The sequence below is a fragment of the Chiroxiphia lanceolata genome, chromosome 7 (assembly GCF_009829145.1).
Source record: "Chiroxiphia lanceolata isolate bChiLan1 chromosome 7, bChiLan1.pri, whole genome shotgun sequence".
NCBI lineage: Eukaryota > Metazoa > Chordata > Aves > Passeriformes > Pipridae > Chiroxiphia > Chiroxiphia lanceolata.
Genome location: NC_045643.1, coordinates 38115188 through 38132848, shown reverse-complemented (window position 1 = coordinate 38132848; position 17661 = coordinate 38115188). Strand labels below are relative to the sequence as shown.

At 46.7% G+C, this 17661-nt stretch overlaps 1 protein-coding gene across 1 annotated transcript; it reads left to right on the top strand.

Moving 5' to 3' along the window:
* The first annotated feature begins 2447 nt into the window (after positions 1-2447).
* RND3 (Rho family GTPase 3) lies at positions 2448-15979 on the top strand. The gene is made up of 5 exons (XM_032693070.1): positions 2448-2817; positions 2948-3035; positions 9746-9855; positions 11327-11461; positions 14225-15979. The coding sequence occupies exons 1-5, from the start codon at positions 2668-2670 to the stop codon at positions 14474-14476; spliced, it is 735 nt and encodes a 244-aa protein (XP_032548961.1). The 5' UTR covers positions 2448-2667; the 3' UTR covers positions 14477-15979.
* Positions 15980-17661: the final 1682 nt, after the last annotated feature.

Below are 17661 nucleotides of genomic sequence, written 5' to 3'. Positions count from 1 at the left end.
TAGCTGGATGAGGGTGGATTTTCCATGTGAGCTGTGTGAGGGAGATGTCTCCCCCAGCCCTGGGGCACCAATTCCTCCTCCAAGGTTTGGCCAAGCCAAACCACCAAGGAACGAGCAGCATCAGCACCGACTTTGGGGCATCTTGTGTCCATGTGTAGGAAGGTGCCCGAGGAGCTGAACGGGAGCAGATGTTCACACCCAGCTCCCATCCAGGATGAACAAAGAGCTCTTTCAACCCTGTCTTCTTCCCTCCTTGTATTCCACAGATACTGCTCTGTTGGCATGTTGGACTCAGAGAGGCAGAGCAGGACCTCCAGAGCTCTGTCCCACCTGCCCATGAGGCTGCCACGTGTGGAAGGGAAGGCAGAAAAAACAGGATTTTCTGCCCTTTGGAGAAGACCCGACAGCATTGACACAACTGTATTTTTCCAGATTTATCTCCTGTTCAAATATTCACAGTTGAACAACAGGGAGAAACCCAGCTTGCAATGAGCATTATTTGCTTATTCCTCCCATTCCCCCATATATCCAAAATCCTGGTGGACAGCGGGGTTGGATGGAGGCTGCAAAAGAGCTGAGATTAGCTTTAAATTAAAAAAAAAAAAAAAAGAGATGGAAATCTGTCTGCTCCAAGGCTTTACACATAAGGCACACGCTGCAAATTTCAGTGTTTCGCTCGTGATTTCCAAACAGAAACCAAATTCTTTGGAAAATTCATTAGAGATGAGTAATTTGACCAGACGAAGACGCGACACGTCACAGCAAAGACAAAAATATCAGCACTGAGCTTTGAAATGTCATGTTTGGGATTCTCCTGTGTGAGTCAGTGCAGCATCTCCCTATGGTCAAACATGCACGGGACGGTGGCGCTTCCTTTTTTCAGAATGTTGTTGTAAAACTTGATGAATTGCTCACGTTTCAGCCCAGAACTGACACGGAGATAGTTCATGACCTGCATGACTCAAGAGATAAGGCCAAGACCCCACCTTCAGGAAGGACACTCTCGTGTCCGGCTGCGCCAGGCAAAGCCTGGTCTGAGTAAAGCCTGGTCTGAGCAAATCCTGGTCTAAGCAAGGAGGGGAGGCAGGCTCTGCTCCAGCCCTCCTGCTGCTGGCAGCCCTTTCCGAGGGCATCTGTGTGCCATGCAGAGCCATATGGGAGAGGAGAGGAGCACTTGAAGGAGAGGAGTGTTATGAGCCGCTCACAAATCAGCCCTTGTTCGGGGCTCTCCCTTCAGGAATGATGTCAGCCCTCAGCCAGTTTTGCTCGGGGTTGTGTCCAGGAAGCTGAAAAATAGGAAGTTAACGATGGGCAGCACCGATCTCTGCTCTTTGGTGACCTGAGGGAAGGGCTGGAGCTGTGCCAGGGCAGGGTCAGGTTGGATCTCAGGAAAAGGTTCTTCTCCCAGAGGGTGGTTGGGCACTGACCAGGCTCCCCAGGGCAGTGGGCACGGCCCCAAGGCTGCCAGAACTCCAGGAGGGTTTGGACAACGCTCTCAGGACAGGGTGGGATTGTTGGGGTGTCTGTGCAGGGCCAGGAGTTGGACTGGATGGTCCTTGTGGGTGCTTTCCAACTCAGGATATTCCACGATTCTATGCTTTTGTGAGATCCCGACATGCTCCTTGTGACCGTGTCTTGGGGGAAAAGCCCCTTTGCCCACCATCACGAGCATCACCCTGCTGAGCCAGCCCTGGGGGGCAGTCCAGGCTGAAGGTGGGTGGCTCTTCTCAGCATCCCTCAGCCCTCCTCAGCTTTTTTCAGCCTTTTTCAGCCCTCCTCAGCATTTTTCATCTCTCCTCAGCCTCTTCATGTTTCCTCATCTCTCCTCAATTCTCCTCAGCCTTTTTCAGCCCTCCTCAACTCTCCTCAGCTCTTCTCAGCTCCCCTCAGACCTTCTCAGCCTTTTTCAGCCCTCCTCGTGTCTCCTCAGCCCTCCTCAGTTCTTTTCATCTCTCCTTGGTTGTCCACATGTCTCATCACTCACCCTTCCTCAGTTCTCCTCATTCCTCCTCAGTTCTCCTCATTCCTCCTCAGTTCTCCTCATTCCTCCTCGGTTCTCCTCATCTCTCCTCCTGTCTCTTCTCTCATCCCTCCTCATCCCAGCCTGAGGCACTGGACCACCCTGAGAGGGACCCTGGACCACCTGTCCGCCCCTCCGGAGGCCACACAGCCCCGCATACCGCAGATTCCCAACCGTAGCGCTGACATTTAAGGACGGCCTGTCTAAAATTTAAAAAGAACGCCACAAAAAACCCCCTTTATTGTCCCGCCGCCCTTACGCCGCCTTCACGCCGCCCTCCCTGGCCGAGGGGCTGCCCCGCCGCGCGGCTCCCCCAGGGGGCGCTGTGCTCCGGCGGCGAGCGGCGGAGGGGGGGCGTGGCCCGCGCGAGCGGCGGGCGGTGATTGGCGGGCGCGAGGCTATAAATGGGGGCGTGCGGCGGGGGGACAAAGCAGTGAGCGCGGGACCGGCGGGCGGACGGGCGGGAGCGGCGGCGGCGGTGGTGCCTCCGCGGCTCTGCCACCTCCACCTCGGCACTTTTTTTTAAATGAATTTTTTTTTTTTTTTTTTGAGGAAACCGTATTGTGCGTGAGTTGGTTTTTGGGTTGGTTTTTTTTTTTTTTTTTTCCTCTTCTGTCGTGGCCGGCCGAGGGACTAAGCGGAGATCAATGAAGGAAAGAAGAGCGAGCCAGAAGTTATCGAGCAAGGCGGTGATGGATCCCAACCAGAACGTGAAGTGCAAGATCGTGGTGGTGGGGGACAGCCAGTGCGGGAAGACCGCGCTGCTCCACGTCTTCGCCAAGGACTGCTTCCCCGAGGTGAGAGGGACGGCACCGGGATTGGGGTCGGGATTGGGGTCGGGATTGGGGTCGGGATTGGGGTCGGGATTGGGGTCGGGGTTGGGGTCGGTCCATGCTGGCGGGCTGACCCTGCGCTGTCTCCCGGCAGAGCTACGTCCCCACCGTGTTCGAGAACTACACGGCGAGCTTCGAGATCGACACGCAGCGCATCGAGCTCAGCCTCTGGGACACCTCGGGTGAGCGCTCCCTTCGCATCCCGGGAATTTGGGGGGGGGGGAGATCCGCAGCTCCCGCAGCCCCTCGCCCTCTCCGCATCCAGCTGCTCCTGGGTGCTTTTTTATAAAAAGCCAAAAAAATCCGGGATGTACTTTAAGGATATGCTTGGCTGAGGGTGTGGACGATTCGTCAGCATTGCAGGGTTTGTGTCCTCACCTGCCTGCGGCGAGCTCGGCCGGGCAGCTCCGGCGGCACCTTCGCTCCGCTGCTGCCTGGAAACCCTCGTAGGAGAGTGAAAAGGTGCTTTTTATGGTGATGGCAAATGACATCAGGTCGCCCTGGAGCTCCTTGTGGCCTCCTTAATGCCTACTTGGTGTTTTACAAAATACAGGACTTTTTTTTTTTTTTTTTTTTTCCTCCCGCGATGTTTTAGAGAGTCTTTAAAGGCAGGAAAGGCTTTTTTAGGGAAAGCCTTTAGCCTTTATCCCCTGTTCCTCTAGGATGCAGAAGGAACCATCCTCTTCTACATAATGAAATATGTAGAAGAATAATAAATGCTGAAGGTCCTCTTCGTTTTTCTGGTTGTACCTTCAGTGACCGTGCCAAAAACTGGCTCTCCTGCCTCAAAGCTTGAGGTTTTTAGTGCTTGGCTGTCTCAGTTGACATGTTAGGACATGCTAAGACATGAACTCTCCTAGATCTTGATAATTTGGACTGAGCTTAGAGCCAGGGGGGTGAGGATGCACCCCTAGACTTGCTGCAGAGGAGCGTGGGCAGCCAGGGTGTCTCTGCTCTGGATAACTGAGAACTCTGAGGTGTTCAGGGGTGAGTGACACCATGAACCCTTAACAGAGGTGTGGGAGCATCATTATCCACAGAACTGATTGGGAAAAAAGCCCGGAGGAACCTGCCAGGACACAGAACCCCCTTTCTTCTTCAGGCAGCCCGTGGCGATGGCTCGTTGATGCTGAATTTGGAGCCAGCAATTTCTGCTAAATGTGACAGCAGTTCTCTCACCAGAAATGAAAATGTTAATCCCTCTTTAAAAAAAGGAGTTCAGGAGGCGGGTTGGCTTTCCTCGTGCTCTTGAGGAAATGATTCCAAATTCTTGCAACACGATTACTGGGAAAAAGCAGTCTCAGCCCACAACCAGTATCAGCGTGGCTCTGAGCTGAATTTTTTTTTCTTCATCTTATGCCAAGTGAGACTTGCAGACTTCCAGAGTGTGTCTGGTTTGAGCTTTCATCCTCATTACTAAGCTGGCTTTAACCGTGGAGTGAGGGCTTATTAAAAATTAATGGTTATTTTGGAAAATTTTATCTTTAGCTATTAAAATACACAGGTGAAGCTGTTTGACATGGGAAGGTTTGGGATCTGGATGTCAAAGGCTGGAGACACCCATGTAATGAAATATTCCATAGCACTTCAAAAGGCAAAGGCAGTGGAAGGAACACCTTGGCATCCTTTTGTCCTCTTGGGACTGTCCTGAACTAACAGAAAATTTGGTTGAGTCAGAAGCTTGAGATCAAGTGGGTAATTTGTCTGGCATCCAAAAACGAAGAGGAAATATTTGAAAAAGCCAATACTTGGTCTTACAAAGTGTTGCTGAGTGGATCCTTTGCTTGTGGGACTCTGGATGAGGAATTTTGTCTCCATAAACGTCCCTTCTCACCATCTGCAGGAAGCAGCAGTCCCCAAACCCATTAACCCAGAGCAAAATCACATCAGCAGATAAGAGCCAGCAGGAGATAAGATAGTGTTTTAGCATTATCTTCAAGTCTTGGTAATTTAATTTTTACAAGTCTTTGTCCTGGTCCTCTGCTGAATTAGAATATATGTCTGAATGACGTTTTTGAAGCAGGGCTGGGTCTAATTAACTTAAAAATACGACTGATTGACTGCCAAGTGCTAATGGAAGATCATGGCCATTGCAACCTGGCTGGAGTCAGGGTGAGGTGCTTCAGGATCTCTTGAAAGAGGGGGAAAGATGGTATTTGATTGCAATACATTGCAGATACTTTTAAGTACTTATTATCCATCTTTTCTTTAACTCTTTTCCAACTGGGAGCATCTAACAGGCTGCCTTACCTTTTATTCCCTTCCTTGAATTAAAATTGGGTTTTGCAGTGAATCCTTTGGAAGGATACATTTGACTTCCAGCTTTTTTTTTTTTTGCTCACTGGGAAAATGAGAAAAGCTGTGGGTTAAAACAGCCTTGTGTCAGGGTGAGGACAGGTCCTGCTGTTTATAATTCTTTATTGTATAATAACAATGTGTTTTTTACTAGAGGACCCTTAGGTACAAAATTTAGGAGTCGTGCAGCTGATAGGAAAGTTTAGAGCTGCCTGGCAATTTATTGGGAAGCTGTTGTTGTCTCATATTGCTATGGGCATATCCAAGACACAACACACTCTTACAAGTGAAGAGTGGAATGGGAAGGTTCATTATTCAAATGTTTTCTGGTACTGTCTAGTTCTGCAAGTCATTAGAAGGATTTAAATTAGCCACAGCATTAAGGGAAGCACTTGCCAACTTGAATTTCAATTGGGTTTTGGACTACCAAGCCTCCTCTCAAAGCAGGAATGTCTGGTTGCAATCTCCCTGCACCATAAATTATTCCACTCTGTGGTAACATGTGGTAGTTTTGAGCTGTTTGGGAGCTGTGGGCTTGTTTTGGGAGGTAAAATGTTAGAATTTCTCCAGGTTAAAGCTTCATTTTGTACTTGCACAGTAGTGGAACACTTCTCTATTAGTCATCTATCTTTATCTGTCATGGTCTAATCTAATTACCAAGTTTTTTGGCTTTTTCCATTGAAAGTGATATTTATATTTCTTGCTGGGACAACAGCAGCTGTGGCATAGGAATCACATGCATTAATTAGGTATTCATACCTGGGTCTCCCTAAAATGTATTTTAGGGCTTTTTTTGTTGCTTGAACCGTGGAAACTGCACTGGGTACTCCAATAAAATAATTCACAACAGGGCCAGAAATACTTGGGCACTGCTGGGGATTAGCAGGTAATTAAATCCAGAAGGACCTAGGAGCTTTAAGTCAAGTTGGCTTTGCTGGGATTTGGATGTATACAATGTACTCAGTGTCCATAGAGAAGCAGAATATTAATTATGAAGTTTGTGCTGTCTCTCTTTCCCGAGACTGAAACTTAGAGGAATTAAAGTTCCTAATTCCCAAAGTTCCCTGGCAGTAACCACTTTAAAGGAAATATCCAGTTTCTTTCTCTGCCTTCCAGTTCCACTTGGAAGTTGAACCATGTGATTTTCTTATTTTAATGGCAGAGTAACTATAACTAGTTTTCTTATTTTTTATTTTTTTTTAATTTTAATTGGAATTAAAATCAAATCACCTCCCAAAGTCCCGTTTTCTTTGATGAGAACGCTGAAGGTGCCCTGGATTTTGTGATCCTCCTGTGCTTGGAGATCACAGGTCCTGTGATAGCCCAGAAAAATCACCTGAACTCCAGAGCAGCCAAGTTTTTTTGGAAGGAGGAAAACCAGCAGCAGTGAATCAGCTCCTTGGAGCAGCCACTGTGCGTTTGATGTGTTTTCTCTGGAGCTGATAATTAAGTGAGCCCAAGGGTTTGGGAGTGAAAATGCTGCTGCTCATCTGTTGTTCTTTCACTTGACTGGACTCCAAAAGGCTACAAAGACCTGAAGCCTGGTGGTGTGGAAATAGGAAAGTCTTGCCTGTTACTGAGCATCACTTCCCTCAAGGCCCATGGGCAAGTGGTGGGATATGGGGCTGAACCTCCTGCTTGGAGCTGCTGGTGGCTTTGGATCCTCCAGACAAACAGCTCTCCCTGATTTAGCATCTTAGAGCAGTGCTAAACCACCAAAAAATTCAGTATTCTCTAGCTAGTAATGATACAATTCTGTTATTTATTAAGACAGCAACATTTAAGCCTAAGCTTGGTATCTGCTCTAGACCAACATTGCTGGGGAGGGGGTTGATTTCAGTTTAAAAGCTGAATTAATGTTGGACTTCGCACGAAACCTAAGGGTTCAAAAGTAGATAATTCTTAATGTTTCAAGTATTTTGCCTTAAATTATTTAAGCTGCCAAACAAATAAAAAAAGGAAGGTTGCAGCTGGAATAGACTCCCAACACAGAGGGAGATGAACTATCAGCAATTCCTTGCTAAAACTGAAAAATCACCCGTGTTGTCCTTGCCAAAAACGCTTTATTTTGTAGGAGCAGGATCCCAAAAACAAATAGGCTGATTTTTCTTTGGTTTTTTTTCTCCACAAATACCACTGCTCCAGCCCTACATTTTCCTTCTGTTTTCGAGGGTTGGCACGGCTTCAACTCCGCAAGCTCAACATGAAAAAGAGCGAGCTGGAGTTGTCTGTTCAGACTTGAGTGAGCCTCATTCCTGGCATTCCTGCCTTCTGAGGGTTTCTCTGGGATGAAATGCCAGCCTGAATAGGCCTGCACAGTGAGAGCTGCAGCCCCTCTTTTATTTGCACAGCAATAAAGGCTCAGCTATTGCTGCTGAACGAGAGCAGGAAATTTCCTTTGTGGATCCTGCAGCCCGGTTCCTGTTTGTTCTGCCAGAGAAAAGGTGTTGGATATTCCTCTTGGCCTTGAAAAATACATTTATCCCAGCTCAGCATCTTTACCAGGAGAGCTCCAGAGGGAAAAGCTGAGGAACAAAACCCTCAAAGCTCCAGCTGACGGGGTGGGAAGGAGTCTCAGGGCTGGAGGTGGTGACTCTGTGTATACATAAATACATGCTGGTGGACATATATGGTGTGTTGTATCCCTGGAGCCTGCTGAGTGAGGAGATAGGTATGTGTCTGAGGAATTAGTTTCTGGGTGAGGCTTTTTTTTTTTGAGCCTCCTTTCCAGCCAGCAACCACTTGGCATTAAAGCTCTTCCATCCTGCCCTTACACGCTGGAGCTCACTGGGGAGATGGGCTGGGCTTTGGCCAGTTTATGGCACATTGTCCTGCAGTTCCTCTGTCCAGGGCACATCCCTTGGCCCCTGGGGCTCCAGGAGGAATAACTTGGCCCTGGGGCTGCAGGATGGAGCTGTAATAGCAGTGCTGGAGATAGCTGGGGAGTAATTAGCAGGGAAAATGCTTATTGATAGTCCCTGGGAGCGGAGCTGAGCTCCAGTATTTTACTACAGGTCACCTCCCTCAGAGTTGTCCCCAACATGTCATTTAGTGCTGAATTCAGTTAACTGTGGTGTGAAGAGCAGTTCTTGACAGCTGCCTCTTTGTCAGCTTGACATCATTTATGAAGATGAGCATTTGAATAAAACAGCCTCGTGCAACAAATTACCTTCTGCTACCTAGTTTGGTAAGGCTTCATTCCCCATGTGTTACCCTTCACTTCAAAAACAACATTCCTGGGATTCTTGACTCCTTTCCGTGCTGTAGAAGCTGCCCAACTGAAGTCATACTGTTCACACCATCCCCTGCTCTGCCTTGTGCAACTGCCTGTCACTTAAAAACTCGAAGAATTTCCCTAATCCCTCAGCCTCTGAGGCCTTCCAGCCAATTAGTCCCAGAGAGCTGGGAAATTGGTGGCATAATTAGCTGATAACCCCCCAAAAGCTGTGTTTTTGTTGAGTGTGTTCTCTGCTGGGTTGTAGGCTCGTGAGAAAAAAAAAAAATTACAGAAATAAGGGCGTGTTATGAGTTTTAAGTTCCAGGCGTGCATTTTAAAGCCCAGGCTCTTGCCCTGTTGAGCCACTTAACTGGTTTAAGCACCTTTTTAAATCAGAAATATGTTCTCCTCAGGTGGTGAAGCACAGCAGACTTAAGGCCAAACCAGATGCTGGTTTCCTCTTTCTTAGGGGAAAAAAAAAAAAGGAAGATTTTATTTCCCCAAACCTGTTGCCAGATTCACCAGCTGATTAAAATGACATTTCTGATGTATTTGTAACTCTGCACCTCCTGAGCATTCTTGAAGAAAACCCTTCCCAGCTCTGCAAGTAAAACATGCCCAAAGTGCAATATTGTGCCTACATCTGTTCCCCCAGATCACTAAATTAGCTTTGATCTCCTTGATAAAAATCCGATTTATGGGCTAAACATAAACATTTATTGCAAGCATTTATTGGTTTACAGATTAATGAGGCTTTTTGTGACAGACAACTTGCCTGCCTACAGGACTGGGATTCCTTCCTGCTGGACTCCTGCTATAAATGCTTTAATTGGAAGCAAGAATTTCGTCTAAAAATTCCCAATATCCATGACAACTAACGATGCTTTTTTGCCCTTGGAGCTGTTTGTTTTAAGTTAACTGTTAGACAAATCAAAACTGCTGAATTTCAAAGCTTTGTGTGGTTTTTGTTTGTCCATGAGAGCACAAGTGTGGCAAATCTCCTTTGAAAAAGCCTTTTGGAGTTCAAGGATTTGTTCTCCCAAGTCAAATCCCTGCAGGTTAATGCTGGGACTTAAACTTAGGCTGACCCTATTTCCCTCTCCTTGTTGTTGGGAGGCTTTTGGTGGGAGTTGGATCACTGGGGTGCCATCACTCTGAATTACTTGGGAAAGCTGCTGCTTTTGGAGGTGAGAAACAATAGGAAAGGGGGGAAAATGAACAATGATGAGTGTTTGGGGAATACTGTTCTGTTGGAGAAAAAAAATAGCTGGGTGCTATTAAAGAGTTTAACTGAAAACTTCTCTAAACTTTCTGAATAAGCTTGAGTAAGTGCAGAAAATAAAATATAAACTCATAAAAATGTTTTTTGTTTCCCTGCAGGGTCTCCTTATTATGACAACGTCCGTCCCCTCTCCTACCCAGATTCTGACGCTGTCCTCATCTGCTTTGACATCAGTAGGCCAGAAACTCTTGACAGTGTCCTAAAAAAGGCAAGTTTGGGGAAACATGTGAGCATAAAACTGTTTGATGCGTTTTCTCGTCTTTAAATCAGTGCTGCTGTTCCTCCACTGGAAAGTTCACTTTGTTTCTTTGGGGCAGTGCTTTGCTGGGCTGGAATTCGAGCTCAGTTTGTTTGAAAGGGGTGAATTAATTGGAAACAAAGGCTCTGCTAATGGATGTTGAGGGCTGAAGGAAATTCTCATTCCTCAGCCCTTAGACAGCAGGGAGTTGGTGAGGGTGGTGTGAGGTGCAGCAAGGAATTGTCTCTCACATGATGCTCCTGGTAAGAGACAGGATTGAGAAACTTGGCCATGTTGTACAGGTGGTTAAAACGTGCCAGCCAAGGGTTTGGAGTCCTGCCATGGCTTTACATAATTCCTCAGCCAGTGACAAATCCCTCTGGAAGCCACCAGCAGACCAAGCAGTGGCATGGAAATACAATCTCAGTGACCCAAGATTCAGAGTCAGACATTCCATGAGGGGAAACATTGAATTTTGATAATCAGGCTCTGTGTTCGAGGTGGTCCGGGTGCTCCCCTTGCTGAGCATGACTCAACTTTGCACTGTTTTTTAAGGCTTAATGACCTGAAGTTCCTCTTTTTTTCTGTAGCTGGGGCCAGTGGTTCTTGTCTCACTGGGATAAAGTGGCATACAATGCTCTGAATAGCCTACAGAAGTTGCTCAAAAACTATTCTCTCAGCTGCAAACTGTGCCAAGAACCATCCAGAACTGTGTTTTTATTGTCTCTGATAGTGTTGGTTACTATAAGGTTGCCTCATGGTGTAAATTTTTCTTAATATGCTTTTAAACCCACATTCTAACCTTAGATTTTAGGGATTATCACCTGATCAGGTTATGCTGTGAAATTTTCGACTTTCTTGTGTTTTTAACCTATTAGGGATTCTCATTTGTTCTCATTATGCTGCTGAATTTTTGGCTCTCTCGTGTTCTCAAAATGACTTTGTAGAGAGGGAGAAAAACAAGGGATATGTCACAAGTTCTGTTTGAAGGGCTTTTTGATGGTTCACAGGTTGAACCTTTGACAGATTTGTGCTGGTTTGGGTGTGAGGATTTAGCCATGAGCCAATATTTAGCAGTGCTTATTTTGTGGTAGCTCTTGAGGAGCCACCGAACGTGGCGACACCAGATATCAGATGTCTCTGGCTGGGTGTGAGAAGCAACAGGTCTGCAAACCTTTACTCATGTAGGTAAATAATCTCATTTCCTCTTGCTTAGTAAGTCAGTGGAAGGAATGAGTGTGTGAGATACTGAGATTTCATCCCTGGCTGGGTCGTGCTGGAGCTGATGCCTTCAGAAACCAGCTCCGAGGCAGAACAATTACGGGAGAATATTTCTGTGTGGGATGTCATGGCTTATTAAACTTCATCTCCTATCTATTGCTGCTTGTGGATTTAAACGTTTAACTACCTGGCTTATAACAACAACAACTTACTTTTACAGTGGAAAGGTGAAATCCAGGAGTTTTGCCCCAACACCAAGATGCTCCTGGTGGGCTGCAAGTCGGATCTGCGCACGGATGTCACCACGCTGGTGGAGCTCTCCAACCACAGGCAGACCCCCGTGTCCTACGACCAGGTGTGTGCCACAGCCTTCCTTGGACTGAAGGGTGGAAGATAAACCCCTTTTCTGTCACTGTAGCCATCTTTATGAACAATTTCTCCCCCCTTGTTGACACCCTAGAAGGCAGATGTGCTCTAGGAGGTGAATTTGAAAGGGATGAGCAAAGGCCAAGCCTGCCCACAGATTGGATGCAGCAGGAAATCCTGCAGCCCCACAACACATCATAGCTTTAAACACCATAAGATTGTAGCCTCATTGGTTGCAAAGAGATTTTTAAATGAATTGTAAATAAACTTAACTCATTCTGCCCCTGAGGACCACTAAAAAGGAACTGAGAGCTGACACATCTTATTTACTGACAGATTGGTAAAATTGCCCAAAATGTCTTAGGTTTGAATGGCATTCATTTGACTTGTCATCACGACAAGTGTTTGCATCTAATCTGTCCCCTTTAAAATCTTGATACCTTAAAATACCTGGGAAGGCACCTCGTAGGCCCCTCTGAAGGTGGCAGCAAAGCCAAAAAGCACCTTAATTCTTGGAAGTGTTCTGAGCTGCTGGGGAAGTGAGAAGTCTGGAGCTATTTGGGAGAGAGATAAACTGATGTGAAAGGGAAAGGAATCAGGTCATGGGAGAGCAGGAATGGGAAAACTGGGCTCTGAGGTCAACTTGCCTTTATTACTCACATGTGTGTGATCACTGCAGCTGAACCACAGCGGTGGTGACAGATACACCCTGTAGGAGGGAGAGTGAGTGGTACCTCCAGAAGCCACTTCAGTGTCTTTATCCTGTGCTATCAACCAGTTTTTGATGTTTTATTCACAATCTGAGATTCCCAAACCTACAGCTCCTAATATGGGATCACTACTGCTGCTCCTGCAGCATGTTTAAATTGAGAAATTGCAGTACTTCAGTAAAATCACCGAGTCTCACCCCTTGAGTGATCAGAGAGTGATCAAAAATCTGCTGGCAGGTGGAATTTTTCCCCTGGAGGTGGATTCATCCCTGGAGTCCCAGCTCAGCCTGTACCCCTGAGGAGAAGGAGTCAGCTGAAGACCAAGGGCTGAGCCAGGAGCTATTCCTTGGCATCCAAAGGGAAAATTGTATGTGTTCCAGGGAAGCCCATAATTTCCTCTCCAGTCTTTGTAAGCAAAAGCTTGGACTGAGCAGTGTTTGGTGTATTTTGTGGCTGCCAAATTCCTGGTGGCACGAAACAAACCCAACACTCCCGCGCTGGGTCCTCCGGGGTCGAGACACGGCTTAATCTTAAATTCCCTCCCCTGGCTAAGTCCACACGGGATCAGAGAGCTTAGTGGGGCTTTCCCATTCCTCTGGAGTTCATAAGGAAGCACTGGGAGGATAAAGGCCTGGTGGTGACACCCTCCTCCTGTGTGTTACCCGCTTCCACTGAGCTACACCTGAGCAAACACTGCCGAGGCTCCGCGGCGTGGGTTGGTAGGAGCTGAGGTGTTTGACTGTGGGGAGGGCTTGTCCTGCAAGCCAATACTCCTTTATCAACCACTCCCACTTCAAATTGATAAAGTGGCTGCATCACTGCAGGGTAAATAGTGAGGACTGACAACTGGATCTGATGAGGCTGATGCCATCAGCCTGGCCAAGAACAAAGAGGAGGGGTTGGACCAGCTCGTGCCCGTGAATATGTGAGGAGTGGCACATCAAGGATGTGGTTGGATTTCATAACTTCACCAAAGATTCATCCCCCAGAAGTAAAATTCCACTGAGACAACTCCATTTTTTCACATAATGCTGTATTGTGTCCCAGGAGCAAAATCCACAACAGGATATTGGGTCATTGTCATCTGTGGGTGTCACGTGTTGTTTTCCTTGTGCTGCTGGAACAAACATCCCTGCTTTGACTTTTAGTGCCCTCAAACTCAAAAAAGAAGGGCTCCTCTAACCCCTAATGTCCTTTTTTTCCCTTCTTTTCCCTATTCCCTGGCTAGAAGTTGATAGAATCATCCCTGAGCCAACAGCCCACAGCACATTTCCCTGTGAACTTCGCTTTAACGGGGGCAGCTGGTTATTCCTTAAGACCCAGAATCCATTTTTTTCCTTGGAGATAGGCTTAAATCTGGGAGCTGCCAGCTCTAGACATTTTCCAGGAGCACGTAATTCATGGATTCAAGCTGAGGTGAAACTGCTAAAGAGGCCCCACTAAGACTCTTTAGGCTTTTTGCACTTGCTTGCAAGTCACTGAGTTTCTCTCCTCTTCCAGTTTCTGTCTAAATGGTTGGATACTTGTTCAGCTCATCCTGGGAAGCAAAACTCACAATTAGTTTATTTTGCAAAATTAGCTGCTGGAGCTTTAGCTTTGGTTTTCACCAAAAACCCCCCAGCACTGAAAAGGAATTATGAGATTTGATTTGGCTCCCTCCAAATCTTAATATTGATCATGTGTTAAGGTGATATTGCTCAAGGTGAAAGTGCTAAATAGGCAAATTAAGGGGAAAGTGCTAAATAGGCCAGACTAAGACTCTTTAGGCTTTTTGCACTTGTTTGCAAGTCACTGAGTTTCTCTCCCCTTCCAGTTTCTGTCTAAATGGTTGGATGCTCATTCAGCTCATCCTGGGAAGCAAAACTGTTTATTTTGCAACATTAGCTGCTGGAGACTTGGCTTTGGTTTTCACCAAAAAAAAAAAAAAACAAAACAAAAAAGCTCTGCAAAGTAATGATGAGCTTTGCTTTGGCTCCCTCAGAACCTTAGTATTGATCACATGTTTTTTGTGGGTTTTTTTTGTTGTTTTTGTTTCCCCTCAGGGTGCAAATATGGCCAAGCAGATTGGAGCAGCCACGTACATCGAGTGCTCAGCCTTACAGTCAGAGAACAGCGTCAGAGACATTTTTCACGTCGCCACCTTGGCTTGTGTGAACAAAACAAACAAAAACGTGAAACGAAACAAATCGCAGAGGGCGACAAAGCGAATCTCACACATGCCCGGCAGGCCAGAACTGTCCACAGTGGCCACAGACTTGAGAAAGGACAAAGCAAAGAGTTGCACGGTGATGTGAAGGACCTGTGGATTTTTCCCTGGAGGAGGAGGAGAACGTCCAGGAGGGGGTTGGTTGGAGGCTCAATGAAGTACAGAAGCCGCGTGGTGTTTTAATGAGGGGCTTTAATGGAGACTTCGCCTGGTGGGTGAGACTGTGCTTAGAAGGAAAAAAAAAAAAAAAAGGGTCTTGAGGTGGCATCAGGAAATGACACGTTGAAGAAAATGCCAAAAAAAGCGCAAAAGAATAAAAGGGAAACAAAATGTTTGAATGTTGCCGAGAGAAGAGTGAATGGGAAAACAACACTGCAAAGGAGAGATGTCGTGGACAGTGCTCGTTTCTTTTTATTAACGCTCTGCTCCTGGATGCTACCACTTTGATTTCATTAAAATAGTACTTTAATGTTTGGGGTTTTTTTTTTTTTTTTTAATGAAGACGTTATTAACGTGCCCTTCTCATTAAGGAACTCGCCCCTGTGACCTTCTAGTTGGTTTTCCAAAGGATATGATCTAATTTTTTTTTTTAGTAGCTCATTGTGAAAATGGAGAGGATTCCGAGGCTCGCGTGTCACCTGGAGGAAAACGCTGTGTGGGAAGAGTCTGGAGTTTTGTGTGATCCACGCTGGGGATGAAGACACCTGTTGGAGGATTCCCAGTATTCTAGGTGGAAATGGATGGAATTTTGGGGGCGTGGGGGCACAGCTCCTGCCCCCCTTGCAGGACTCTGGCTCGCTGTTCCTCTCTGTGGTCGTGGCGTGGGGTGGCCTCCAGTCGTGGTGTTGTGTGTGGGTACGTCGCTGTAGGTCCCAGTGCAAGGTGCTAAGAGCTAGGATTGACTAATGATCCTTGGTTTTACAACCAGGAGAATTCCCTAAAGCCTTACTGCCCACCTGGGGAAGCAGCCCCCCAGCCTCCTGTGCTCCTGGCAGGAGCTGGAGAGCCGGGGGGGGAATCCTGGGATAAACCCTGCAGAGAAGGGCTGTTCTGGGATGTGGTTGCAAAAGGAATCCCCCCAAAAAAAAAAATCTGCAAATGAGCCAGCAGAGCCAGGGCATCTTTGGTGATGCTCTTCATTTTGGGGGGGGGCAGCCATCTCCTGCTGCAGGTGGGTGAGGAAATGGGGTCTGAAGAACTGTGAGGCCTTAAGGGGTCCCCAGTGGGAACTGGATGCTGCCCTTAGTCTTTCAAATGAACCCACAGGTATCCAGACACCAGTCATGGAACACGGGGGAACCGGTTGAGGCAAATTCCTTTTGGCTTAATGTTGTTCCACTGAATAAATCAGCCTTTTAAAGTGTGTTTGCAACTCCCTGACCCACTAAACTTCTCTCAAAAGAAGGAGACTCTTAAGCTCTGCCCAGTGTGGTTGCTGCTTGTGGAGGACAAGCATTTCATTCCCAAGGGTGATGCTTCATTTTTGAAGTGCTAAAAGCTGCGTTCACTTGTGCAAAGGTGAAGGGTTGCCATGATTATTAACTCTTAATTAAAACTCAGTTCTGTGTGTGTGTGTTCCTGGCACTTTGTTTCAGCTGAGAAAAGAAGAAAAAAAAAACAAACCCACTCCCATTCTGGTTATTTCCCACAAAAAGACGTTTTTGCCACCATAATAAGCTTTTAACTGATGCAACAGTGCTCTTAGGGCAGTATTACAAAATAGCTGGTAAGTGCTTCTTTCTGTATTTAAATATTGTGGAAAAAAATAAGTTATAACTGTCATAAAGCAGGACATTCATTACTTTTTTTTTTTAAATTGTTGAAGTCACTTTGTATGTTTGGTTAATGTTTCTGCAGTATTTATTAAAATACCATTTTTTTTTCTTTGAATTAAAAAAAAAAAAAGTGATTGCCTCGTAGTGGAAATGGCCTTTGTGTGGTAGTTCATTAACACTTTGTGTGATTTGGGCATAATTGTGCTGAGCTACAGGCTGGGAAGGGGGGTGTGATTTGAATGGGAGTCATTCTTCCCCTTGAACAGCCTTTTGGGCTCTTGTACATTATATTTTAGGCTGTAGTGTGGGTTACTTATCCAACTTATTTCGCGAAAATGCCAGAGGAAGAGGAGGCTGGAGCAAGAAAACAAGTGTGGTTTGCTTTGCTTTGCCTCTAAAGGTGAATTTTGGAAGGTTTCATGTGCTCAGGCTGTGCTGTGAGTTCAGCAGAGGCTCCTTCCCAGCCCAGGGATGTGCCTGTTGTCTGCCACCGTTGGGACATCGTGGATGCAGCTGGAAGTTGAGGCAGGAGAGCCTCCAGTTGTCTCACTTCTGGGTCTCCTGAGGTCTGTGTGTTCACTCTGCATCTCTGAAGTCAGGCAGAAATCCCAGCAGTTGTTTATCTCCCTAATTCTTGTGACATCCTTGCGCTGCCCTGATCTTTCTTTCCCATTTCTCGTGACCAAGCAGGTTTGTAGATGCCCTAATTACAGGAGCGAGGGGTTAATTAGCCTCATGCCTAAAAATCTCCCTTGTCTTTGACATCTGAACTTGTCTTGTTGCAGCCTTTGGTCTCTCCAGCTGGTGAGTCCATGTGTCAGATCGATGAGCTCCTGATTACTGAGCTTAAATACACCTTGTAGGGCACTGGTCCAGAACTGAGTCACCAGGAGCCAAACAGATCCACTCCTCCTTCAGTGACTTGGAATCTCTGTCCAGAAAGGGTGTTCCCAATTAATATTTAACTAGCTCTGTGGTTTCTCTCAGTGCTCTTGTTTTTGGTGTCTTTACCAGAACTCCAAGTGCTGGAGGAGCAGCTGGGCCACTGTTTATCCCAGTGGTGCTTTTTGTCTTCATCTTAACCCTTGTGGTCCCACATCACCAGTTCCCCAATCCAGGTTCTTGGGTGGTTTTCCTGGCACCTGGCCATGGCACAGCTGGTGTTTGTTCACACTTGGCAGAGCAACATGACCCACAGACCTTCTCCTTGGGTTTGTAGACCCTCAGCAGACCCTCTGTTCTCTCTTTTCCAACCTCTCATCTGCTGCTTCCTTGGGCTTGGTGAGGCTGAGGAGTAGGTTAGGACAAGGGAATAACCTCTTGGAAGCCTCAGTTTTACTTTTGAGAGCCCCCCCCCCCCCCAAACCCCAAAGTTTGTGATGAATTTTTGGCCCATTTAGTGGGCACAGCCTTGGTTTTACATCACTCCTGTGTCACACCCAAGTGTGGTCACAGGTCAGATGGGGGGGATTGGGAAGGTACTGGTAAATGTGCTCTG

Bases quoted from the DNA above. Each gene is read 5' to 3' on its own strand.
- RND3 (XM_032693070.1), top strand. From the start codon at position 2,668: ATGAAGGAAAGAAGAGCGAGCCAGAAGTTATCGAGCAAGGCGGTGATG. The intron at 3,036-9,745 runs GTGAGCGCTCCC...GTTTCCCTGCAG, and splicing joins CAGCCTCTGGGACACCTCGG to GGTCTCCTTATTATGACAAC. The intron at 11,462-14,224 runs GTGTGTGCCACA...GTTTCCCCTCAG, and splicing joins CCCCCGTGTCCTACGACCAG to GGTGCAAATATGGCCAAGCA.